Source organism: Sceloporus undulatus, chromosome 4 (genome assembly GCF_019175285.1).
Source record: "Sceloporus undulatus isolate JIND9_A2432 ecotype Alabama chromosome 4, SceUnd_v1.1, whole genome shotgun sequence".
NCBI classification, from domain to species: Eukaryota; Metazoa; Chordata; class Lepidosauria; order Squamata; family Phrynosomatidae; genus Sceloporus; species Sceloporus undulatus.
This window is the reverse complement of record NC_056525.1, coordinates 58946669-58974478: the sequence shown is the minus strand read 5'-3', so window position 1 is coordinate 58974478 and position 27810 is coordinate 58946669. Positions and strand designations below refer to the sequence as shown.

Here is a 27810-nt window from a genome sequence, read left to right as displayed (position 1 = left end):
CATGCATCATTGAAACACCATACCTCCACTGTGACTCGAAGCAGCTTTATTTTGGCTGTCTGTAACAGGCCAGTGGCAGGTAGTAAACTATCTTGGGCTCTCCCTAATCTCGATATGTCATGTGTCATCTAGCCTAGTCCTTCTAAAATATTTCATTTTATTTTCATGCACAGCTTGCTTACCTTGGCTCACTTGACAGCATAAAGTTGCTCTAACAGAAATAACAGCAAGAGCTGTACCCCACTTTCTCCCCACCTTTTCTCTCCCCCCCCTGAAAACATTGTCATCATGCTTTAAAGAGTCTTTAATCATTAAACATACCAGAAGCATAGCTGTTTCAAACTGTGGGCCACTTCTGAATTCTTTAAAGCCTCTAAAGCTGGATGCTAATGGGCCAGATTTATATAGTGCAGCTGGGTGGAAATGTCACTAGAGTTACCTCATGGGAACTAAAACTGGCTGGATACTGTGTACAGCCTTCTCTTCAGAATGTTTCAGAAAACATTCCATATACATGTGTCCCATCATCCAGCAATGAAATACAATCACATTGCCTCTAGGGTGAAGCACGGTATTTTATTTCGATTGGTTCAAGGAGAGGAGAGTATGATCGTGTTCCATTTTTTCTTTACACCAACCAAATCTGTTTACAAAGTCCTCAGCAGGAAAAGTTGGACCCAAAAACCAAACTAGGAAATAGAGATGGAAAAATATATGCTCATGCAACAGTGAATGTTTCTCTTACCCTCTGCTTTTTCTATTGACTTTTTTTTAAAATTTTGGCCAATTTAGGTAGGGTAGCCTGAAATATCTCTGGAAGTCAAGATTGATTAAGTCAAGACTGTCATATGAGATTTTCAGATGGGGGAAAATCAGGGAAGAAAAAGGCATACTACCAGCAAAGTTGCATGATTGTGCTGAAGATTTTCAGACAACGCTGCTCTTATCCAGGATTTAACCCAAGAAGATCCAGGAATGCTCTGGCAACAGACCATTCTGGGATTTCTCTGTGATTAGTTTGTTGCTGGAACATTCCTGGATCTTCATGGGTTAAGTCCTGGATAAGCGGAATGTGTTTGAAAATCTTTGGCACGATTGCGCAATTTTGCCTTTTACTCCCGGCTTTTTTCTCCCGTCTGATAATCTCCATACTTCGGCCCCATTATGAGAAGGCACAACGCATTGGAAAAGACAATAATGCTAGGAAAGGTGGAAGAATGTAGAAACAGAGGAAGACTGCATGCTAGATGATTGGACTGTATTAAGGAGGTCATGAGTATGAATTTGCAGGACCTAAGCAGAGCAGATAGCGAGTCTTGGAGGTGTCTCATCCACAGGGTTGCCATGAATGGGGATCAACTCGAAGGAATAATTGTTAGTTTTATTGTTTTATTCTATACTCAGTCCAAGGATCATTACACATCTCTGTATTATAAATTTTGCTTATTGGTGGGTTTTCTTAGCAGGAAGATGATAAGACTGTGGAATGGCCTGCCGGATGAGATCCATCTACTTACATCCTTAGACAGCTTTAAAAAGGCTGTTAAGACGGATCTCTTCCGGCAGGCCTTCCCAGAATAGAGAACCCGGCCTTAGAAAAACGTCTGGGAAAGATACTGCTGCTCCCACTGGTTGTGTGTTGGTATGATGTTGTTGACCTTTTGGTCAGTTTTTAACTTGTATGTTTGTTTGTTGTTGTTTTTTGTTCTGTTTTTTAAATATTGCATTGAATTTAATACTTTTTTAAGGAGGGGAGGGTACCAGGGATTTTATATGTCTTGTATTTTTAACTTTGTTAGCCACCCCGATTGTTCTCAGAGGGGCGGGATACAAATAAATTTTATTATTATTATTTATTATTAATTAACCTGAATTGATTTGGATTTCCTTTATGAAAATGTTGTAAATAGAACTCTACATTCCCCTCCCCCATTTATTTGTTTGAAGCATTTTATTCCACTTTTTAGCCAAAAAAGGCTCTTATAGTTGCTCCAAAAATAAGAGTAGTCTTGCCCTCCAGTGTTTAGTAAAATAAAAAGGCAGGGCACAAAAAAGAAAAACAAATGGGTAGGAAACAAGAGGAGGAAAAGAAAGCATCACTTCATAACAAAAAGCCCAACTACATTAGAAACAGTTCAAGTAGAGAAGGAGGCAAAGATTTCTGGTCTACTGGCAGATCCAGTGGATTGGTTTTGCTTCCCATCTCTCCAGTGCAACTTCCTAGAATGGATGACATCAACCCTATTCCTTGATAAAAAGGGAACAGCAAGTAGCAATCAAATTTATGGTTTCTTTGTGTAATGCTAAACTGTACTTTGGGGCATTACATATTTTCAAGCCCAGCTATGAAACATTTTGACTTTCTGGCCAAGATCCTACTGAATACCAATGGAATGGAAATCCCACTGGTGTAGTAATACAAAACTGCTTGAGCTTGTTGCTACGGGCGGGGCGAGGGGGGCACCATGAAAACATTGCCACCTCCTCTGACATTTGCCATCATTCTCATTTCTAGCTTTGCAGAAAGTGAGACACTGAAAATTGTTCACACATACAACTCTTTTTTTGCGTTCACTTTTCCTTAACAACTTTGCCTACCCCTTTTCTTTGGATGCCTAAGCTGTATTTCTAAGCGCTCAACTGAAGCTTTCAGTTATTGCAATGCTGGAAAACTGAGCACTGCAGGAAAATTTAATGGGGGCCAGAATTTCTGTTGGTGGGCAGTGTTCTCATTTTGCTCCCCCCACTCCATAGATGCACTCCTGGAACTGTCACTGCCCTGCATGCAGTATTTGGTAATTGCTGTTGGGACAGGACAACTTCTGCTTGTCAAGGTGGGACTTGGATATCGTGGAGTATGAGCAGCAAAAATGTCAAAAGCTATGGTTGGTTGTATAAGTGGTTTGACACCATGGGATCTTGGCTTCCATCTTCATTCAAGATCCTCTGATACACTATAACAGTGACTTGAAATAGGTGTCCTTTTAATCACAGCTACCTTCATTTCTGCAGCTCTTGAACTCCAAACTTGTCTGCCTTTTTTTCCAGATCAGTTGACTACCTCAAAAGTTAGGCTAGATTTCTGTGAATGTGATAGTTTGTGAGGTTTTTGTTGTTGTTGTTGTCCTGATTACTGAAACAGGACCTTTCCCCTACTTCAGCTAGGTTTTAATGTGATAGGCTGAGGTTATTGCAGGCTGCGTGTGTCTTTCAAAATAGGAGGCATGTGGACTGCCTCTATAAGTTTCCAAGGACTAGGCGTGTTTTAGTTTTGAAAAAGCTTTCAATGAGCTATCTGTGCTTCAGAGTCAGGCTTGTCATTTCAGAAGGCCTGGCAGCATTTGCTGCTTCTGACAAGGCATTTTCTGTTTGGTTGGGATTTAGGTGCAGCAGTGGCTCCTTCCTTCATGCCAGTTGGCTTTTGACAGTGTTGGGTTTCAGGAGTTTGCTGTCTCATGCCCTTTTAGAGACTGGGTTACTTAGAACACGTCAGAGTCAACAACTGTTCAGGGAATGACAAGTGCCTTAGAGATGTGAAGGGTCTGGACAGTTCAAGAAAATCTCTTTGGACACTGCACAGGAACCAGGCTGAGTAAATTAGAGGAGAGAAGCTTTCAGGCTGGAAAGGAACATAATGGTGAAGGCAATAGATCACCCGTGGGAGACGTTTTGAAGAACAAAAAGAAATGCCCAAGCATGGTTGAACTGTTGAACTAAGGACCCTGGTGATCAAGGCTTACTCTTCATCAACACTGAAAGTATCCTTTGCATTATCTGCCTGTATAGCTTGGAGAAAGGGAATTAAACTGAGATTTCTTTTACTCTCTACAAAGAAGGAGAAATTTGTAAGGAGTATATCAATATGTATCCAAGAATTCTTAGCTGTTTCTAATGTTGAGAGAGGTTGTAGTTAGATGAGTTAGTAAGAAGCCAGATGCTTACAAGGGGATTTGAAGTCTGGGATTTGAGAGATGGAAACAAATTCTTTGGAGGCAACATCTGCCAATGATCACAAGCTTCTCAGCATGTTTTGCTATGCCTCTGTTTCGCATCTAGGGTAAATGGTAGTGATTGGTCTCTTTCTTTTGTGGTTAAGAAATATGGATACTATAGCAATGGCTTCATGTATTGCTATGCTCATTGATCAGACCAGGACTAGCTTTACCATGTGGCAGAATGAAACAGCCATCTCAGGGAGCAGATTTGGGGTTTCACAGAAGTGCAGCAAATTGTTATTTAAATTATCCGAGTTATACTTTTACTGCTAGAGATAGGAGGAGGTGCTTGTAAGATTTTCTGCCTTATATACCAAAATAACATGATTGAGTTTAAATACCTGTATGTACCTTGTGGGGAGGCCAACAAGAGAGTTATCACAACTCTGGATTCAAAGGATGAAATCATAGCTATGTGATTTCTCCCTGCTAATTCTTTGTTCCACATTATGGTGAGATCAGATCACTTCCTTAACTGAGAAGGATTGGGCTAGCAAACAAGAGGAAAATAAATTAGTTGTGGCCTATAATACCAGTTTATTTCTTTGTGCCCAGAGATTAGGTTGATGGAAATGATTTTGCTTTACATTTAATAATACTGTTGATAATACAAACTAATAGTTACATAGGAGAATTGAAGTTTTCAAATATTTAATTACTATTATCATAGTAATCTTTTCTCCTCTGTGTAATTTTATTCAAAGAATTGTACACTTGGTAGAAAGAAATGCATTGAAAGGTATAAAGCTATAAACCCTACTACATAAATACTGTTCTCACCTGAACAAGAATAGAAACAAGAAAAATTACAGTGAAGACAGACCCATACTCATTTTAGCAACTGTTTGTGATAGACTTCTGATATTCTCATCATAGAGTGAGCAGGTGATAGGGTGGGACAAGATGAGAGAACAGCTTACCTAATGTATCTACCAAATACGTCGAGAGATCTTGTAGTACCTTTGAGACTAACTGAAAGGAAGAAGTTGCCAACTTCTTTCTTTCAGTTAGTCTCAAAGGTACTACAGGATCTTTCTACATACTGATTCTACAGACTAACACAGCTATAGCTTTGTATCTGGAAAGTGTGTGACATTTGGAACCAGGACATTCCAGCTCACACTCCTAAAATAATTTAGGCTATGTTAGCTCTATTGTCCTCAAAATTTCAACTAAGGCCCAAAGCAGATGGGCCAAAAGGACTGCACCAGACTGTGGCAGCCGAACGGGCCTCATCCTGACCTGGGCCTCTACCACAGTCCTGAACTGGGCCACCGGAAGGAGCAGATTCTATCCACTCTTTTTTTGGCCCCGTTCTTCTTGTTTGGATCAGTATTAACCTTTTCAGGCTGTGTTCAGGGCATGTATCATGTAAATGGAATACCCCCAATACAGCCTAAAGCCATGTCATTTTGCCCCAGCGTTCTGAGCCTTCATCAAATGTTAGAAGATGCTATTTCTTTATATCTTTTCTTCTAATCTTTTGTTGTTACTCAAAGCAGTGAAGTCAGCAGCTTGGTAGAGTTATATTTCATATCCATGCACATTATGCCCATATGGTTTAAGACTGTAGTTCTGAATTCCATCTTCAATTACTTCGCTACATATGTGCTTTTTCTTATACAGTGGTCCCTTGGTATCCACTGGGGTTTGGTTCCAGAACACTCTATACATACCAAAATCCATGGATTCTCAATGGTGTCCCTTATCTAAAATGGCAAAATCAAGGTTTGCTTTTTGGAAATTATATATTTTTGAATATTTTAAAGCCATGTATGCTTGAATTTGTGGATAAAGAATCCGTGTATATGGAAGGCTGACTTCATCTGCAACTCTTGTCAGTAAATTTAACATTCCTCCAGATCAAATTCTTTTTTCATCAGCTAGCACAGAGGGAATTTGTTTGCTTTCCCCATTTGTTTGATAAATAAACCATGCTTTGTATCATGTATTATACAGTCAGAAACAAAGCCAGTTCTGCCATTAGACAGAGTGAGGCAGCTACCTCAGGCAGTAGGGACTGCGAGTTGGGGAGGAATGACATAGGATTGAAGGGTAGAGTTATGTGTGCCATTCGCTCCTGAGCTAACATTCTTCTGCCATCATGTGTATTGGACAATGCTATCCCATGGCCTTTGTTAAGGTAAAATGCATGTACTAATCCAGGCAGTTTCTGTATGGTAGAATGAGGATGGAGCACTTTGTTCCAGGTAGCACAATATGTTGGGCTCATCCTCAGCAAAAATAATATACTTCGATTTTCAGGCTGCATATGAGACAGGTCTTTTCCAAGTTCAGTCAAATCATGTGAAACACTCTGAGCCAGTTGGATAGAAATATTAGGATAAACAAAGTTCTTTTTAAAGGTTTTGTTGATAAAGGCCAGTTGACTATTCAGATGAAGGTGGCAAAATTGCGACGGATTTATATGTGGGTGTATGCATTAGGGATCATTGTAATTTCAGTCTTCACATTGGTGGAGAAACAAAGGTGAGAGATGGTGTAGGGCCTTTATGTATATTTGAATTGAAAAAAAATCACAAACATAATGTAGCCTGTGGATCTTTTATTGCCACCACTGCAGAAAAAAATCTATTCCACTTGGAGAATGCAGTTCATTTTTGGCAGCATCAATCAAATGTGGGCAAGTGTCCACATCTTTTCTCCATGATTTAATAACAGCCACAGACCTGTTTGTTTTTATTTTGGTCTTGCTAGAGAGAAAGATACCTGGTAATACCTTCCAGCTTTATAGTGTCAAGAACAACAGGAAGTAAACTAGATTCCCATGCAATGTACACATGGGAAAATTTATACAGGAAATATTGCACCGGAAAAAACAATCTCAGCAATTTTTGTAAGAAAAATCCTGGGAGAATAATAGATTCTGATGAACTCCTCCTGCTGCCTCTTTCATCTTTGTTCTACATCTAGTTTCATCTATGTGGAATAGGACTGGGGTAGGAAAATGAATGAATTATAGTTTAAAACGTGCAATCTCAATGCTGACTTTTCTTGGGTATGCTGATCAAAAGCTTGTTCTCCACAAGAAGGAAGAAAGAGACTAACCACCAGTGACAGGTTAATTATTCATTTCTCCAATTCAGGTTTTGGATAAATTGGTTTATGGCCAACCCAGGGGCCTTGAGGAGTGTGGTAGGAACCACTTTGCACTCTCATTAGCTAGAAAACCTTCTGAAGATGCACTTAGGGCCCATACAAACAAGCCAAAATAAAGCTGCTTCAGGTCACTTTGGAAGTATGCTGTTTAAATGACACACACATTTTAAGAGGCCCGAAGCTGCACCAAAGCTGCGCTCCAGTCCTTAAGACCAGAGCGTGGCTTTAGCACAGGTTCTGGCCTCTTAGGACACATGCATCATTTAAACAGCATACCTCTAAAGTGACCCGAAGCAGCTTAATTTTGGCCTGTCTGTTCAGGCCCCATATGCACATTAGTTATCCTGTGTGTTGGATAGTTTGGATGTTTAAGACTTATAAACAGGTGAGCAATTATATAATTGTATAAACTGCACACTCCCTCCTCCTGGCTGTAGATGTGTTACAAATGCTCCACAATGGTCTGAATAGACAGAAACCAATAAAAATACTACTAATGTATTTACAAGGTGATTACAAGTATAAGAGTGTGATATTGTGTATGTGGTACAGGAAATCATACACCTGGTATTATATTCACAAAACTGGGATGATTTTGTTCTGGTCCATGTTTCTCCTGATGCATCTGTGGCTAAATGACTTTTGAGAATATGTTCAGCATGGATTTCATTCTGATTTTCCCAGCTGAAAATATCTTTCATTCACATTCCACAATTCTAGTTGTCAGAGCTGTCATTCAGGTTTCAAGTCACATCTGAGTAAGTTGTGTTGCATCAGTGGCTTTTTTGAACCTTATTTGGGGATCTGTGGATGGTGATGTACTGGCCCTTGCTGTGTGACAAAGGGCCATATTGGATAGTAATGGATAAATGCTTTCTATTCTATATGTCTGCCACATTTGTATGTAAAGATGTGTGTGTGTGTGTGTGTGTGTGTGTGTGTGTGTGTGAGACAGTATACTCTAAAGATGGAATATTGGCCGGTTACACACCGGCAGTTGGGACGTCCGCAGGACGTCCCATTTTTAAAAAGGGGCGTCTCTTCTAGACGCCCCTGAGTCTAATACGGACTGTGTCCGTACAATATGGCGCCGGCCCTTCTACATGGCCGGTGCCATATTGACATATCGGACGCTGAGCGTCCGAACGTCGCGCGGCGCTAATGACGTCACAAATGCGCCCTTGGCACTTCGCGACATCATCAGTGCACCGCGGAAAGAAGCTCCATTTTGGAGCTTATTTTTTGCTCCACGCGGGAGCCGCGCGGTATGGCTGCTGCGGCTCCTGCGCGGAGCAAGCAGCGGCGGCAGCAGACCGCCTCAAAGGGGCGGTCTAGAACCCGCCATTGTGTTGTTTTGGCTCCAAGACTGTATCCCGTGTTAGCATGGACCTGAAGGCCATCTATGCACAAATACATACGTACATGCAAAAATCCGTACAGATAGATGTACACACGCTCACCCATGGACATCTCAGTTAATGCAAATACACACACACACACACACACACACACTAACCTCTTAATCTACACTGAGATAGTTCTTTCTCTGCCACTACTAACAATGGAGAAATACTACTCTGTCAGGACTGGTGAAGGTGACAGGAGAAATTAAAGTCTCTCCTAGGCTCCTGCAATTTCTACCAAGCCTACTATTTCTCCACTGCTGCTATCAGTGCAAAACTGTTTTGGAGATAGATGGGAAAGATTCCAGGAGGCAGCCAATCAATACTGAGCACAGCCAATTTTTCTTTTAAATGTACAAAAATTCCAGATTTAACCTGGAAAAGTTAAAATTTGGTTTAGATACCGTGAGGGTTATTCCAGAACAGGCTCATGACTCCAAAAAGGTTGTGTGTATTTTAATCCTTAGTCTCTAAAGGTGTCACAGCCCTTTTTGTGTTTCTGTTGCATAGCTCCGTTGGCTACCTTGCAGGAATTTAGCCACCATGATATTGCTGACCCTCTGATTATTAGAAAGAGTAAGTGAACGAGGGTGACTCTATAGTGTTTTGACCCTTAGGAAACTTATCATTGTCAGTCTCTGGGTTAAGGGTTATCAGGCGTGACTGACTACATCTAGACAGTTCTTGAATTAGTCCAGCATTTATTGTTCCCATGGTACCAGCATAAGATGCATTCATCCTCTGCTCCCATTGCTGGCTGACAAAGGTTGGAATGGACTATGCTGACTGTATTGCTGGCTTCCCATTCCAAGCAATGATCTCATGCACTCCTTGTGCTATGATGCCTAACCACAGGAAGCTGGCCAGCAGTGCCTTCAACCAACTGATATAATAATGATGAAAAGGCAGATAAGGATTTCAGAAAGAGTAAGCAGCTATTTCAGCCTGTTGCAGCCACTATGTGAAAGGCTTTGTTGATTTGCCAGCAGGTCCAAGCATACATTGTCATTTCCAATATAGCTGGGCTGCGTACAGCAGTAATGACAAAGTTTCCAGGACTTTCCTTAGCATATGGAAGTCTTTAAATAGCCTCCTTCTAAATCCCAATCAGGGAGCAGCATATCCTCATGCTTGCTAGGTTATCTGGGTTTGTAAATTTGAAGGAGTGAGTCACTGTTTTGTCATTCTAGAGTTTTGGATCAAGACCTTTTTGTCTAGGCTAACCATAAGCTTGGCACCCTCTTATCTGGTGGACCCTGGTGCTGATAATGAACCACTGCTTTGCTTTTGTTTCAGTTCATAGAGACAGGAAGCATCAGAAGTTCAGGCTATTTATTAAAATGACCCATAAATGACCATTATGTGTTTCTCAATACCAATCAGCCTTTTGAGGGAGGTGCCAAAGAATGTGAAAACCACAGAATTTAAGCAACAACAAAAGAAACCATTTTGAGACTACAGTATACAGACAGCACAGCCACAATAAAAACCAAGCTGGGCATTATGTGCTTTGGGATGAAATTAGAAAAATCCCGCCTCCTTTTTAGATGGTTTGATCTACCATTATTTGTGGTGATCATCTTGAGGAGCAAAAGTTGCTTCTGTTTTGCTAATGAGATACAAAGAGACTAATTAAAATAATCTGCCCAAGGTCACTATTCTTGTTGAACGACTTGAGTTGATCTGAGCCTTCTGTATTTTGTACTTTGCATTTTAAAGGCAAGAGGTAATCCAGCAACAGTGAAGGTCTCCAAATAAGCACAGTACACAATAAAGGTCTGTGGGACACTGCAGAGAAATATTTATAGATCCTTAAACACATGGGGGACCAGTGTTTACATTTTTATACAGACAAAAGAAAAAAAAATACTACCCAGTTTGGAAATTCTGCTTGTTGTTGGATAGCTTATCTAGCTGATCAGTTCAGCATTTACCCCTATGAATCTATGTGGGGCTTTCATGCTTCATTTCACAGGCAGAAGCATAATATTTTTGTACCCTGGTTTCTAGGCATTTAGATGGAAGAATAGTTATGTCCTTTTTCTTCAGTTGATGTGTACCCTAGCACACTAGAAGATGAGTGTTCAAAGTACCAATGAATACATGCAGAGGAGCTAATCAGTTTACAGAGATTTAAATCAAAAGCATTATAAAATGTCATACAGTATTAACTGCATAGTCGTATGAGCTGCTGCTATTATCCCATCTAGGAACAGGACAAACATGCAGCTATATTCCAAATAGTTGTCAAACTGCAGTTGCCCTGACTTGGGAAAAAGAATATCACATATGCCAGTAATAATAAACTGTGGCTTGAGTGCTAGGAAATGCTTTATCCCTGAAGTAGTCCTTTCTACTTGTGCAACCAGTGATTGCACTTTTAAAGATTTTATAAAAAGGCTCCAAGAAGGCTTGATGACAACTGCAAATGTTTGCATGTAAAAGAAGAAAGAAAGGAGGATGCAGAGAACAGGCAATCTAGACATGCTTAGAAGGGTACTATTTGGTAGTCATGTCACAGGACCTGACATTGACATCCAAAGCAAATTTCAGAAGCCATTGCTAAAAGATATACTGCTCTGGTTGAGACAATTTTTTACTCCCAAAGCAGAAAGATTTTTATTTGAAAAAGTGCTTCTGTTTGCAGTCCTAAACACATTTCATAATTTTTTTACTTATTTATTATTTATTTAAAAATAGTTATATCCCATCCTATATCCAAGGTTCTCAGGGTGTCATACAATAAAATCAATTTAGGATAATAAATAACAAAACAATAATTTTAAAAGACAAAATATAAATCATTTATCACTTAAAAATAGACAATTTAAAACTGGTTAGAATAACGTAAAATAATGACAACCATAGCACGTATGCAAATAGAATATAATTAATTAGGCCCTGAAGCTTTAATAAAAACCCATATTTTAATTTGTTCCTGACAACAGGGTTGATGCCAGTTGGGCCTCTGAGCTAAGGTGATTTGATAAGCAGTTTGCTGCAGATGAGAAGACTCTTTCCTATGTCCTCCCCCAAGGTAGTGTTCCCACCAGTGGAACACAGTAGAGACTCCTTTAGTAAACTATTGCTCTTGTGAGGAAGCTACAGTGGACTCGGCAATGCCTATTTCTGAGTAAACTGCCTGCGATTTGGATAATTAGTCACATTTTACTGCCCATGGATATACACACACGTTGACAGGGATGTCCTATAAGATCTCTCTGGATTTTTCTCTTGTTCTGAGTCAACAGATTTTCTGTCTGTTACTCTCTTTCCAAAAAAGTAGATAGACAGCTGGCTGAAGCCAGGGCTGACTGGTAATATTACTTTGCTGAATGCAATTGCAAAGAAGGAAAAAAAAAAAAAACACACCAAGGAGACCGAACAGGTTCCTCCTGAGCCTTGTATGTTCTGTGTTCCTCTGGGTTCACACTGTTCTTTGCGACACTAGCCAAGGCTTATTGTACTTGGCTGCTGATTCAGAAGCCTCAGTTCCCCAGAACCAGTCTCAACACATATGTCTTCCTCATTTTACTTGCTTTTTTTAAATGGCTCGTATTCCTCTGACACCCAACTACCCAGCCTTGCAGCCCTTAACTGAATTCATGACAGGTGGAAGAGAAGGTGGTTTTTCCTGTGCAAAGACTGCACAGTGGGGATTGTTACTAAAGCTGCTTCTTATGCCAGAAATGCACCCATCAGAGTCTGATTCCTGTCCTGGGAAAAAGATACTGCTGCTGAACTCATTATTGGGAGTATTTGTAAGTATAGCCCTCTTTCACTCTCATTCAATAAAGCAATGTGTTTCAGGGGCAGTGGTTCACCCAGGAACAAATGCTGGCATGTGGTTTTGTGGCATTTTAAATGGGAAGCAATTTTTAAGTTTTTCAGAACAGCAGGATTCAATATTGTGAACTGTAGCTCTGGTTCTTAGACTGTCAACCCAGCTCTCTGTGGAATGGCAGTCTCAGGACCCCAACAGACAGGCAAAAGGGATGAGTTTTCTTGATCAGGAAGTAGTTTATTATCCATAGCCAGATATAAGTATGCACAAGGGTGTTTCATTATAGAAAGACCCTTTGTTCTTGCAAAGCTGATATTTTTATACAGTTATTTGTGGTTACAATAATGTATGCATAATCCAGATTTATGTTTGGATACAAGCTACAATTTCAACTCCTCCTATATTGATTACATATTACACTTCTACGTGACATGCACAAGTTTATTTGGTACCCCAGGTCCACACCTTGGCCAGCTATTTGGGTCAACTTGATATCTTCCTCTTGATATCTCCATCCTGTCTTCACAACCTCCTTGCTTTATATTTGGTTGAACACATCAATTTCTACAACAGTCACCCATCAAACACTTCCTTTTCTATCTTTCTTAGCTTAAACTAGTCTCTTGGTCAAGCGGATCCTATATTCCATTTCAAAACCCAGACATCTCCAATTTTCATACTTTGAAGCTAGCAAGCTCAGCAAATTATCTCTTGTTCAGGCTTTGCCTTTGAAGCTTCTGGCAGCTGTCTAGTTCCAAAAATTCAAGGTTGCTGTGATAGCTATTTTTTAACAAAGTTGTCTGAGAAAAAGTCACAAAGATCCAGGGTGTGTTAGGCCATAGAAAATGGCTTCTTCAGACTTCATTTTAAGTATTCCCCCTCACAAGACCAATGGAGCCAGCCTTGGAGAATGTAAAGGTGTGATGGTGATTGGAACATACAGATCTTTGGATCTGTCATGACTATGGCCCTGGTCCTAATTAAACTGCCCTTTTGCTATATCAAAAGAAAACTGTTCTTTCCACTACAGCACATTTCTCCTTCTTGCCCTCCTAGAGAATTTGGATCAGTTTGACAGCTGTTGTGGTTAAACTAAACCACTTGGTCCTTTTTGTCCCAATATTTGTGAGCTCAGATCCTTTGAGTGAAATGTATTAGGGCTTTGCTTTAGCATTTGGAAATGTAAAGATCAGATGAAACTTTTAAAACGTCTTAAATACATTTACAATGTGAAATGAAACTTGGCTTAGTTTTGACAATTAGAGCCTGTATTTTCTGATGCTCTTACACTTTTGGCTGATCTTTTCCCCTTGCAGCAGACCTCGGTGTTCTGAAAAAGCCTAATGGAACCCTCTCTCTCTTAAAAGGGAAACATGCCTTAAGCACACTATCTGAGCATAAGTTGTTCAGCCCTGTTTTGAACTTGCCCTGCTTATAAACAAACTGGCTATTGCTGCCATTTTTTTCTGCCTCCCAACCTCCTCTCATTTTGCTGAAAAAGGATGCATTCAGTACATAGAGCTTTCTATATTTTGTTTTCTGTTATTACAAAGCTGTTCAGTGGTTCTGTCGACTGGTGCATTAAGTCATGTGCTTCCCAATTCTGTTTGTTTTCAGCTCTGAAAAACAGGATTTTATTTTAGCTTTTTAATTCTTAATTAAAAATTTATTTACCACCAGTTCATTTGCTCAAGTTGGAAGTCATGCTTGTAGATACTGACATCCATTCTTGCTGATAAGTTGTTATCTGGCAGCTGTATTCCAGTGCAAGTGGTTGTTTTTACTTTATAGCAGACATCATTTCTGGATCTTCATTGTGAGGCACACCCAGGCAATACTTGTGAAGGAGGACTTGATACATATCCCAGCCCTGCCTCCCTTTGTTTTCATTTTACTACTGTTCAACCATTAGCCTCCTTTTGCCTTACTATGGCAGTACAAAAACTGTCATTTGAAGAGTAGAATGATTTACTATTCTTCTAGACAGAGAGAACATATGTTAGAATGAATGCATCCTTCATGGACTGTGCTTGTGCATGGCCAGCCTTTTTTTAAAATGTATTTTTTGTAGTATGCCATAAGGCAAATCCAATTATGAGATGGCTCCACTGTAGGACAAACTGCAGTATTTATGTAGCCTGCATGGATTTTGTTGTTTACTGTGCTGCTAAGTTCGTTCATAGGCAGAAGTACAACATGAAGAGACTAGATAAAGTATAGTTGTAACACTACGTGAAAATAAAGAATACCTGTTCTCTGGAGAGGCAGCTGAAGGCCTAGGAGGATGGGGTGAAGAGGAGGAACAGACGCAAGCCTTTTCCTTTTCTGTCCCCCCCCCCCCCCCCCCCCCCCCCCCCCCCCCCCGCACTGGATAACACTCGGTGCAGGAGTTCAGATGTCTTTGAGTTTCGGTACTCGGTCTCTAAAAGTTTCACTATCACTGGGCTAAATGGACTGAACATGACAGTTTTGTGTACCAAACAAATACTTTTAATTTATCCGTATCTTCCAGTATGTGATCTAGATCATTTTACATTGCACTCTTGTACATATCTGACTGGGAATATCCTGATTAAGTAAGACTACTGAGTAGGCATGTAAAGGATTGTACTATTAATCTGTTCATATGTATGGGTGTCATAACTTTCATATTTTTATTGGACACAGCATAAACATTTTTGTTTTGTTGTGCAATCACCCTGCCTCTAATACAGATTATTATTATTATTATTATTATTATTATTATTATTAACCTTTATTTATGAAGCACTGTACATACAATCTTTTTAATTAGATGGTTCCCTGCCCTCGGGCTTACAATCTAAAAAGACATGACACAGAAGGAGAAGGGAGTGGTGGAGGGAAAGAGTAAGAGGTCCAGCAGTTCCTCTCTACCTCCGAGGCCTGGACCAAGGTTTATTTGGTCACATTCAGATCAGGGACGTAGCTAGGATTTTGGGGGGGTCCAGACTAAGTGCCACCATTATAATGGGGTGTGGGTGCGGTGGCGCAGCAGCACACACCATTCATTTTTCTAATGGAAGGGGGGTCCGGATCCCAAGAACCCCCTCTTGGCTACGTCCCTGTTCAGATGTTCCTGCCTTCCATCTGTAGTCTGCCTATGTTTTCCCATAATATTTTCTAAGTTTTTCCTGAACCCTCAAAGTTTATTGAGGTGGGAAGGATGGAGGAGCTGCACAGCTGCTTGGTTTGGCAGACCTGGGAGCTGTCACTCTGGAAACACTCTAGATGAACTGGATCCCAAGAAGCAGGAAAGTAACAAAGCAAAATGGAGGAATGCTCATATGATATCCATGCTGACTTCATGTTTTCATTTGATACAACTAGAAAACTGATAATCTCAGAAAGCAAACATTTTGAATCTGAGCTTTGGTCCACACCCAGACATGAGATTCTATTGTATGACAGGATTTTTTTAAAAAAAAAACACCCAGATACCTCAGGCATACCACTATTTTGTTTAGAAACAAAATAACTAGAGTGAAAGGTTTATGCAGTCTGTTTTTGTTGTTTCTCTACTTGAAATTCATATTCTCCTAAATTTTCTTTGAGTTTTGTTTTTTCCTGTCTGTAAAAATACTGGTGATTCCATGCTATGCCTAATCAGAGTCTCAAAAGTCTATAAAAAAAGAATGTTGAGAATGAGTATTGGCAAACCTCCTCTGAATAAATCTTGCCAAGAGAACCCTGTGATAGGTTTGCCTTAGGGTCATGATGAATTGAAAATGACTTGAAGTCACACAACAGCAGCAGCAGCAACAACAACAACAACAACAACGGCTTGTTTATGTAAATGTTTTGGATGCTACCCAGGGCTCCCAGGATCCTAAAACTCATTCATAATTCATTCAGTCTTTTAGGTCATCCACTTAATACAATGGCCAGATATATTCTAATATAGTATATTTTAAGTCTGAGCCACCACATTCTGTACAGAAAATGCATTTCGTTCTATCAAACTGACTTCTAATCTTACATTATATACAAGCATTTGTTAGCGTTGGATATCTTTCAGAAAGAAAGCACTATGGGTATCTGTTTAAAGGTTTACCAAATGTTCTCTGCAAACTCACCCAGAGTTTTTCCATAACAGAGCAGGATACAAACAATGGCCTCCCAGAGTCCTAGGCCAACACTCAAATCACTGCTCCACACTGGCTCTCATAAACTGGTCCTACTGAACCCAATTTTTCAGCACTCGTTTTTATAAAGAGACTTTTGAGACTCAAATTAGGCATACCATGCAGTCACCAGTATTTTTCCAGACATTAAAAACAAGCAAAACCCAGAGTTAATTTAGGACTGTGGGTATATCAAGGTAGTTAATGCTTCATGAAGTTTTCTAGCTGTTTTTTTCCTACCTCTTTTCCCTTCAGTCTGATATGGGATTCATGACAGGAAAGACTGGGAATTTCCCGCTCCCCTGAAATATTACTTTGAAATGATATTTTGATATTACTTTATACATAGAGTGGCTACCACAGTGCCAGTAAGAGTTGTGTCTGCAACAGTCAAGGTTACTGTGTTGAGCCCATATTAGGGTTAAGCTGTTTTAAGACTGTCTGCTGTGTGACACTATTAAGCAATTTGACAGGTCTGTTTATAGTCCTATTTGGACTGTAAACCTTGTAAGCCACAGCCAACAAGGTCAGTGAGGCTAATGGTCAGTGAGGATGGAAGCTGTAATCAAGAACATCAAGCAGTGTTAGACAACAGTTGGGATGAAGGCATTGGCTCTTCCGGGGAACTTTGGAGAGCTGAACCCCCTCCAGCTGTATGCCCAGTTTTTTACTTATTTTTGTCACCTAATACTCCCTCAAAACCCTTAGGAGGCATGGTGGGAATTTCTTCAGATATTTGACCCCATCAAACTGTTTGGTGCCCAGAAGAGGCCTTTTTTCCAACAAGAAGTGGCCCAAAAGTTAACTTCTGGTCACTTCCTGTTAGGAAAAGTGGCTTCTGGGAATAAACATGGAGAAATTGCTTCCACACCTCTAGAGGTCATTTGGGAGCATTTTGAGTGTGTAGTTATGTTTTGTTTTGTTTGGTCCCTGGAGGGCACAAAAACATTCCTGGGTCCACATATGGCATGTGGGCTGTAGTTACCCTACCCTGATCTAGAGCAACAGTTTGCACTCAGTTAAGTCATCAGGGAGGAGAGGTGAGAAGAAGACAGAATCTTCTCCTTCCCAGTAAGCTCAGTCAAAAGCAAATTGCTGCAACATTTCCTAGCTTGTGTGTCATAACATTTTTTTGTCTTGACCACACTTGTCCCAACTTTCATCTGTAAAATGTTGGAGGGTATGGTATTCCTCAGCTTTTCCCACATGTGTAAGTGGCATCTTAAAATGTCTGTTTTGTAATTTCCATATGTCTAAAACATGTAAAGGGTTCTGGATTTATTGATAGATGCTCAGCTTTTCTGCTTTTAATGCTGCTGTTGACATAAGTAATCAGTGATGATCATACTGTGACCTTTCAGGTAACAATTTCCACCACTTTTTAAATAATTTTGTTTTGGATGTGGGTATAGTTAATAATATTTGAATGTTGTAATAGAAATCAATATGCTCTCATCAAAACAAAGTTGAATCTCATTGTCTCTCCAACATCATCAAAGGTGCCTGTTGGATTTTTGTAAAGTAGAACTTTTTTTAAAATTAATATATCTTTATTTTACAAAGCTTGTGTTTTTACAAGATAAATTTTTACAAGACATTTTTACAACAGGATAAATAAAAACATATCAACCTATATCAAAAAGCTATAAATCTGTTATATATTAGGCTTACACCTGAAAACTTTCCACAAGAAACTGTATAGTTTTATCTTTTAATTACAAATAAAAAATCTTGACTGGATTTTCTTATAAAGGTTTTTTTAAACATTGCTTCAATTGCTGGATGGCTTTTCCATCATAAAAGAGAGGGAAACCTGTCAATCCCTCTGTCAAATTTGTTGTGCACACTTTCCAGTTTTGCTATGATTACAAAATAGATCTGCCTTTTTTAAAGCACTTTTGATAACCAGATTGTCCTTTCCGTTGTTGAAAACAGTAAAATAGATTGATTTCTTTTAGGGGGTTGCTGCAAGTTCGGGATTAGCATTTGCAAATAATGCATTCCACTTAGACAGGCTTGGGCAATAATCTTAATGGTTGAAGGCTCAATATGAGGTACCGCTATCAGAGGTGACAAATTTCCATCCTGATGGAAACTACCTTCCTGTAGAAAAATGGCAAGTGTGTGAAGTTTATTCTTACCCCATTCTAATACATTATATTGTCTGAACTTGCCAAAAATTGATGCTGTTGTGAAACCCCTAATTTGTGAAGTGCTTGCCCATTGCAACTAAGATTGTTTTGTATACTATTGCAGCCTGCTTTCCCCCATACTGATCCTATGCTTGAGGGTGCCTGTGTGATGGATGGATGGGTGGATGGGAGTCTGGAAGGATTCAGAGATCCAGAGCACTTGAGTCATTGTAGGGATCAATGTACACTGAACGACCTACTGTTCCTTTTCACAGCTGGATACCTGAAGATGTTTAAATTATTTGCTTATAATCACCAAGGGGCCAAAACATCTTGAACAGCATTTCCCTGCTAGTAGTATTCAAACTATTAGCCATGTAATTTTGTTTCATCAAAAAGGGTATAAAAGAATCCAGTGGCGCCTTTGAGATCACCTGAGAAAAAGACATTTCTAGCATAATGTTTTGTAGATTCCAGTCCACTGCAAGCATAAGACACAAATTCCTCTTTTGGGGGGGGGGGGCAAAAAGACAGGGCAAAATAAAGCTGCTCCAGGTCACTTTGGAGGTATGCTGTTTAAAAGACACACACATCTTAAGAGGCCAGAAACTGTCCCACAGCTGCACTCCAGTCCTTAGGACTGGAGCGTGGCTTTGGTGCGGCTTCCGGCCTCTTAGGATGCATGCATCATTTAAATAGCATACCTCCAAAGTGACCTGAAGCAGCTTTATTTTTGGCCTGTGTATTTGGGCCCATTTGTTTCAAAGGTGCTACAAGTTTCTTTTATATCTTTTAAACATTTCCTTGGATTTGATTTTGTGAATCACGGTCCTGTTTTAATGGATTGTATAATGGAAGAGTAAAAGTGATGGCCATGCATATTTTTCATGGGATATGGAGTACCATACAGTTCATCTGCAATGGAATTTTCTTCTCCTCCCTTCTCTTCCCATGCCACTTCTGTGTTGACCAAAATCCTACTGAAGAGGAGTTTCTTCTACACAGAGCAAGTTTTTAGGGTATGCGAGACAGCTGGAGGGGAGAGGGAAATGTTACTCCCATCACCTGGTTCTACTGGTGAAAGCAGTTTTATCAGTAGAAGGCTTCCCTATACAAGGATTAAAAAAAAAAGACTAAGGTGGGTTACAGACCTCCGAAAAGCGGCGGACTGGCTCCGCCTCCGCTTGCAGCGTCCGGGAGCCGCAGCCTTTAAACCGCACGGCTCCCAGACACTGCAGAGAAGGAGCGCGGAAATCATGCTCCTTCTCGCACCTCGGAAGAGACGCCGCAAGGCGCTAGTCACGTGCTTGCGGCGTCATTTCTGGGGTGTGACGTGCGGACACAGTGCGTCCGCTACGTCAAGATGGTGGCAGCCGTGTGGAACGGCCGCTGCCATTTTGTGTGCGCAGAGCGCATACTAGGGTTAGGTGGGTGCAGAAGTACCGCCCCTTCCTAACCCTAGTACTGTATGCGCTAGTTGCGTACTTTCTGGCAGTCTTTAACCCGCCCAGGTTTGCAATTTTTATATTGAATTTTGATACTACTTTACTGTTTTTATTTTAATCCTTGCTTATGAGCTATTTTTGTGTCTTGTTAATGAGACATGAAGGCAAGGCAGTGAATAAGCCAGAAAACAAATACTGTATTCAAATCAGCTGAAGACACACTAGTTCACATAATCCACGAAATTTACTAAAGCTGGAAGTATGTTTAACTACACATATCATATATAATCTATAAATCAACCTGATATATAACTATATGTCAACCTAATATATAGGTTGAGGCCAAAATTATGGAATTTTATATGACTCATTGATAGGTCAAGGGGAAAATGTAGGACCTGTAACAAAAGATGTAAAGGATGAGAGAAAGGAAAATGAGGCAAAGAACTTACAAAAGTTTGTTCTCACCCTGAATGCTGGATGGATGAGGAGGGAACTACAGTAAATCATGACTGTGTGTGATATGTGCTGGAGGTGATCAGACACAGCCAGTGCAAAGAAAATGGTGACTACATAAGCAGTGATTATAATAATAAATTTTTAAATAATAATAAAATGTATTTATATCTCACCCCATGTGCACTCAGGCAATTGGTGCAGCTTACAGTATTAAAAATTATACAAATCATATCCCCAACCCTCCCTCTCTTAAAATAGAATTAGACATTTTACACTTTTAAACATGTTAAAAGATAAATAACAATTTAAACAATAGATAAAACAAACAAACAATAATAGACAAGCAAACAGCAAACAGGATCGATCCATTATTTTCTCTCTTTGGTGGCCAGGCGTCTATTCAGGAAAGGCCTGCTGGAAGAGGTCCGTCTTAACAGCTTTTTTAAAGCTGTCTAAGGCGCTGGCTAGACGGGCCTTATGGGGCACCATCGTGACGTGTGAGGGGTGGCGCTTTCAGACGCCCCTCGCACGTGACGAGGTTGTCAAAATGGCCCTCCATTTTGACGTGACGGATGACTAGCATCTGCACATCTCAATACCCTTGTGACACCCCAAGTGTGCCATTGGCACCTTGTGGCGTCACAACCGTGCCTCAGAAAGAACCCGCTTTTTGTGGGTTCTTTTTGCTTCGTAGGGGAGCCGCACAGTTTGTCTGCTGCGGCTCCCTCGCGCAGCAAACCAGGGTGGCGGGAAACCGCCCTTTTTGGGCGGTCTGTATCCCGCCTAAGGTGGTTATATGACGGATCTCATCCGGCAGGCCATTCTATAGTCTGGGAGCGATAGTTGAAAATGCCTTTAACTTCAGTGTGATAACTTTGCCAGAAAAGCTGACAAACATATGCGGATGGCTTATTCACATCCTTCAAAGCCAGATTCTTCTTGGCACTCTTTTGTGGGAAAGCACCAAAGAGCTGCCACAACTGCCATTTTCCAGTCCAGGTATTCAAAAAGGTTAGAAGCCATGCTGTGGCAGAGAGAATAGAGTGTATCAGCGCTTCTTTTAGGTGCTTCCAGAACAGACTACACTCTTGCCTTTCGCCACTCTACTCAGAAAAGGGGATAGTTCCTTTTTTGATAAGTTAAAGTAAAGTACTTACATTGACCTATGGATGTCAACCCAGGTTGTTTGGGTTAATTTTTTGACTAAAATTTCTAGATTTATATATGGGCAGATACAGTAAGCCCCCACCCTCCATTTTAGCAAGTATTATTGCCTAGTAAACATAATTAGGGTTGTGGACTTAGACATTCTTGATCATTTATGCTATAGTGCTTAAATTGACATTGGTTCACAATAGTTTCTTACAGCAATGCAATGTTGTGAAACATGATGCAACCACATCATGCAACTACGTGACTGCAGTTCACCTTATAATTATTTATTTTTACTGGCCTTAAATGTGTTTGTGTTGGACTGTGATTTAGATTATTGTCATTGGGATGCCAAGATGGAAAATGAAAATTACTATCTAGTCATGGCTGATCCTTAAGACTTTAAAAGAGGTTTATCCTGAGAAATCCCATTATTTTGCTGAGGTTTTAGTACTATTCCCTCTAGTTTGATTACATAACTGTGACGTTCATTTCCATCTGTATGTTTGCTGTGTGTTCCTTGGTCCAAAATAAATTCACATCCTGTAGATGTGCCTTTTGTGGGCTTTGATTTTTTTCCCAAGGAGCTGAGAGTGAAGGTCTATATAGCTGTATGTGGTATTAGTTCCCCAACCTGGAAAATCAGAGTCCTCTATCAAGACAAGCAAGCTCAGCCCACTCAAATCTAAATGAGGATTGGTTTTGTTTGTTACATGAAAGAAAAAGGTTCTCTTGGCCTGTACATATTACTTTGCCCATAGGTGTTGACGCAAGCATCTAAGAGTGCTGAGAGTGTTCATATTTCCCACTGATGTTAATGGGTGTTGAACGCTTAGTACATTGTAGGATTAAGACAGTTGAAAGAGCTGTCTCAGCATTCTTCTCACCTCTGCACTGAGGGTGAACTGAAGCTCTTCTCAAAAGGAAAGTGCTCTCTGCTACTTTCTGCTTCATGATGTTGGAAAGCATTGGCAGCCAATCCTTCCAGTCCTCCCCCACACACTTACAAGTTGTTGGGTAATCCACCAACCTTTCTCCCAATTTCTTCATGATACACATACCCTCATCAACACAGTTTTATTCTTCTTTCTTTCTTTCACAAGAAGACTTATGTTACTAGTGTCCCGTGACTCTATCCTTACATTGCTTGCACCCTGTAATTCTCACCCCCCCAAAAAAAATTCACTTCAATTTCTTCCTGCTTTCGCTGTCTTCTTCTCCATCACACTATTTCTCATTCCCTTGTGCTCTCTGCAGCCTCTGAAAAATTCGGATCACCTAGATCCCTTTAGATTGCCTATCAATTTTCCCCACCTCACTCTTCCCAGAGTACAAGAGAAGGTTGCACACAACTTTTTTAAACATTTACAAAACTGAGAGATGAAGTAGTGATGGTTCCTCTGGTCATTTATTCCCCATGGCTACTTTTATCTACCCCTTCCCAATTGTGTTGGAGGGAGGATTTCTCCAAGCTAGAGAATTATGGTATGGGGCACAAATGACAAGACGGGAGAAGGGACAGGCAGGTGAAGTAGTGATTATCCTGTCATCTTCCACATCAGGATTTTAAAGGCATGTTGGGAATGCTCAGATTTTCCCCTAGGAATGCTACCAATTATACTAGTCTTCTTTTCTTGGATTCTCACCCCCTGTCTTGAGTTTGCTGTAAACAGTGTCCCTTGCAGTTTTTTCTCAGTATTCCTTTCCTCTAGCCCTGTAATGGATTGTGGGATTGATAATTCCTCCTCACCTTTTATCTGCTGTTTCTGCCACCTATTCTAGTTTCCATGCTCCTTGGTCTACAGCCCCCAGGCTAAAGATACCAGTATAAATTTATTCTGAAACAGGCACATTTGAGAGAAATATACCCTGGGATGTCCCCCATGATTCTGCAACACAGAGAAATGAATAAGAGAAGCCCATTTCTGGTTATATTGGCCTGAATCTTTGACCCAGGTTCTGTATACATATGTACAGTACATAGTGTTAAAACTCAGAATTTGTACACATAATGCATCATCAGCATTGCCAGAATGTGCATTAAGTAGTTTAATTCTTATTTCAGTTTCAAGTTCCTTTCTTATGAACAGTAAGTTCAAATAAATAGGGAAAGCTTATTAGATGTGGAAGTGAAGGCACACTCTCCATTGCTTGTTAGGTTTAAATCCTGCCTTGCAACACACACATACACAACTGCCTCTGTTCAAGTCTCTCATCCAAGCTGATTGGGTTTTCTCAGGCACTTGACCTTATTTGACCTTGCTGCTTGTGTCAGCAGTAACTTTGCCAGACTCATCTTGTCATGCTGACAGCTTTTGGGGTGCCCTTCCTCCCTCAGACACTGCTTGCTAAAGGAACATAAAGCTCATATATTTCAGACATTCCATGCTACTTCAATATCATTATCCAGTCAGGCTAAGGAAATTGCTTCTTTTGTGTGTTAATTGAGGGAACCTATCAGCTCCCTGGGGTGCTTTGTCTACATAGCAGGCAAGGAAAATGTATTTTTAGCTGTTTCCAAGGTTTTGTTCTAGCTTGTATATTCATATTCAGCAGTCAGTCATCCATGTTCTTTCTTCATCCAAAGAAATGATACCCTTTCCCTCCTTCCCTTTCCTCTGTGAATAACTATTGGTTTCTTTTGAGGGAGGCTTTACAAGCTGTGATGCAACAGAATGGGTCCATTGCAGTGCATACTGTGTGGTAATAACTGGATACAGGTCATTTTGTAAAAAAACATTTCTTGGACAGAGCTACATGTTACATTTGATTTCATGACTCAATTAAAGGATTATTTTTTAAAGTGCAGTTGTAAGATCAAGAGAGGAGGAGAGGATTTTCCTAATCTCGGGGTGCTTTTAAACCAACTGTAGAAAAGACAGGTTCTTTCTTTTCTTTTCAACAAAAAAGCCAAAAAAACCAAAAAAGTGTAGAAGTTCCTCCTCAAATTGCAGCTTCAGCACTTGAATTCTATAAAAAGAAAACAGAAAAAGTCTGCAGAGTTGCAGAACGGCTATAACTGGAGCTTCCAAACAACTTTCACAAGCAGACCATACAGCAGTAGTACTCAAAACTTTTTACCCTTGGGCCCCTCTTTACATCTGCATGTGGATCTCACACACACACATTGACATAGTATATGAATAAAAATATTTTGTTTATTTATTATGTGTATTTCCATTTACACATTCATGTATATTAATATTTTAACATTGTATAAGGAAACAACATTAAAATTAGGACAGTTTTATTTAAGTAAATTCAATATTCAACTTAATGGATATATAAATTTTAAACATAAAAACAATTGAGAAGAGGAGGAGGTAGGGTTGCCATAATGGAGGACCTCGAAACCGGGACAAATGTAGGACAAGGTTTGAACATGTAGGACATTTTTTTTTTAATTTCCTGGCTAGGAAATAAAAAAAAAACAAGTCCTAGATTTTTAAACCTTGTCGTCCCCCTCCTCCTCCGGCCTGGAGGGAGCCCAGGCGGCTCCCAGGCCGAGAAGGGCGGGGGGAAGCCTGGCATCGGCAGCGATCGCCACGTGCCAGGCTTCCCCTCCTCCTCCCGGCCTGAGAGGGGCGCCAGGCCGGCTCCCAGGCCGAGAAGGGCGGGGGGAAGCCTGGCATCGGGCGATCGCCACGGTGCCAGGCTTCCCCTCTCCTCCCGGCCTGAGAGGGAGCCCAGGCCGGCTCCCAGGCCGAGAAGGCAGGGGGGAAGCTTGGCATCGCACGATCGCACGGTGCCAGGCTCTCCCCCTCCTCCTCCCGGCCTGAGAGGGAGCCAGGCCGGCTCCCAGGCCGAGAGGTGGGGGAGCTTGGCATCGCGGCCAATCGCCGCCGGTGCCAGGCTACCTCCCCTCCTCCCGGCCTGAGAGGGAGGCCTAGGCCGGCTCTCCAGGCTGGAAAGAGGCGGAGGTTCTTCCTCATCGCAGCGATGGCCGGGGGGAAGCGGCCTCCTCCTCCTCCCGGCCTGAGGGAAGCCTCGGCCGCTCCCAGGCCGGGAAGGAGGCGGGGGCCGCCCCTCATCGCGGCGATGGCCGCGGTGGGAAGCGGCCTCCTCCTCTTCCTGGCCTCGCGGGGCTTGGAGGCCCCCGCGGCCGGAGCTCCGACCGCGGAGGCGCCTCAAAGGCCTCGCTGGGGCCCGGGAGGGAGAGTCTCCGCGGCTGGAGCTCCAACCGCGGAGAGCCTTCCCAGGCCTCAGCAAGGCCTTGGAGCCGCCGCGGGGGCCGCGGTGGTGGCCGTCCCGGTTTGGGCGCCAAACCGGACCGGGACCGGGACGGCACCGCCCAAACCGGGACTGTCCCGCCAGGGGGCGGGATATGGCAACCCTAGGAGGAGGGAACAGAGACTTCAAGTCTTGTTCCCACCCCCACCCCCACCCCAGAACAATTTTTGCACCAACATTTGAGAACCACTGCCATACAGCGTATTTACCAAGTTTCATTTTAGACCTAAGTGCCGATGGTCATAAAATATGAAAAAAAATGTGTTGAGGTGAAGGATGGGGGGGGGTGCACTTGTTAAGGAAGATAAAGGAATGATATCTATAGTCTTCTAATTCCTAAACTGTTCCTTTGAACCAGCACTATTTAGAAGCTTATACAGTGCACCTGCACCATACACGGGCTTGCCATATGCAGACTTGGCATCACATGGATGGCGAACCCCTGTTAAATGAATGGTGCATGCACATGGCATGGCAAGCAGGAGCACACCACCATTGAAAATAACAGGGCTTGAAATCCCACAGTATTTCTTTTATGTGCAGAGGAGGAATCTGGAATAGATCCCCTGTGTAAATTGAGGGTCCACTATGTTTGTAAGGGGCTTGTTTTAAAAGCAAGGATAATGGGTAATCTATAGAAGCTGTATAAGCTGTTATTGCGAGGAGGGATGGATTCATTCTAGACAGAGGCCAAAATCATCTTTGGAGATGGCTGGGTGTAAAGTTTCCTCAGTCCATAGTTTGGGCTCCAGAGAGGGAAGCAGTAGCCAGGCAAACAATAACATGAGCAGGCTTTCTCAATGCACCACCAAGACTAGCCAGTGGTTATTTGAGTCAGGGGTCTTCCATGTACATCACCAGCACAAGATCAAGAATTGTATCCAGGCACTGTCCAACAGCCATTGGACTGTTGAGCAGAACTTTTGCCTAAGGATATACTGGGTATCACACAGTGTTTCAAAAAGCAGACCCAGTAGTCAGTGTAAAACCCAACAGGTCTGGCCATACTGTTTTTTCTGCCACATGACTTGGATTCCTTTTATTGCATCCATGAAAAGTCACCTTTTTAGACTACAACTCCCAGAATCCCCAGCCTGGACTTGTAGTACAGAAAAATAACTTTTACAGCTTCTACTGTGTAATCAGTGTGTTTTGTCTGGGAACCTATCATACTTCCTCTGAAGATCTCTCTCTCTTTCTTCCTCTCCCTCCCATCAAAGCATATCCTAATTTTACTTATTTCAACATAGGAAATAGGTAACAATCAGCTCAGGAGTCTCTTGATTTAGGAATTTACTGCTGCCCTCAAATGGAAATTTGAGTCCTACAACATCTAATAGGCCATAACTTCCTCAGCTCAGCCATAATGAAGACCCTTGGTGGTAAATATTACGTAGATATCTTTACCACCACCACCATATGTTTTCTCTCCTGAATATATCCACAACATGTAGTTTGCATTGTCCCTTCCTCTTCTGTTTCCTAATAGCAATTTCTTCATTTCTAAAAAGGTTACAGACTGTCCCTTTAAAAAGGGGAACCAAATGACCCTGTAAATGTGCACTTCATGGAAACAAGTTCAGATGCTTCTCTGAGCTGGTGATGTTTCCTCTTTCAGCTTTATGAGAGTTACTGTTTCTGGGTTGCTTTTATCTTTACTGTAAGCAAAAGAGTTTGTATTGATGGGGAGGGGGGGATCCATTTGCTGCAGGTACCAGTTCAGTTCCTTCAGGTTGATAGAAGATGAGGCAAAACCTTTCATTCTCTTCTGGGCCCTAAAAAGCCCCTAGACACAACAGAGGAACTAAAACAGGCTGGCAGGCAGTGTTTGTAAAATCTGCAGTTTTTTTTTTTAAAATATGCTGTGGTAAGTTTGTGGTTGCCCTGTTTGATGATGTGTGTGGGTTGTTTTTCCCCCTCTGCTTGCCTCTGTCACCCAGCAAAACAC

General features: G+C 41.3%; 1 protein-coding gene and 1 long non-coding RNA gene across 6 annotated transcripts in view; one reads left to right on the top strand and one right to left on the bottom strand.

The window, feature by feature from the left end:
* Nucleotides 1-371, bottom strand: part of LOC121929291 — a 26052-nt gene extending 25681 nt beyond the window's left edge. The window contains exon 1 of the long non-coding RNA XR_006103643.1: nucleotides 322-371. This is a non-coding gene — a long non-coding RNA (uncharacterized LOC121929291). The remainder of the gene's footprint in view (nucleotides 1-321) is intronic.
* The window catches only part of TMCC2 (transmembrane and coiled-coil domain family 2), a 129990-nt gene that overhangs the window by 78865 nt on the left and 23315 nt on the right, over nucleotides 1-27810 (top strand). Inside the window, exons 1-2 of one of the 5 annotated variants that reach the window (XM_042464682.1) lie at nucleotides 3397-3758; nucleotides 12131-12279. The exons of 2 other annotated variants lie outside the window; for them this stretch is intronic. In XM_042464682.1, the coding sequence (XP_042320616.1) occupies nucleotides 12199-12279 (81 nt within the window). In that variant the 5' untranslated portion in view covers nucleotides 3397-3758; nucleotides 12131-12198. Of the gene's footprint in view, nucleotides 1-3395; nucleotides 3759-12130; nucleotides 12280-27810 lie in introns of those variants that run through there. 2 more of the 5 variants (XM_042464685.1, XM_042464683.1) reach the window with 2 other exon arrangements.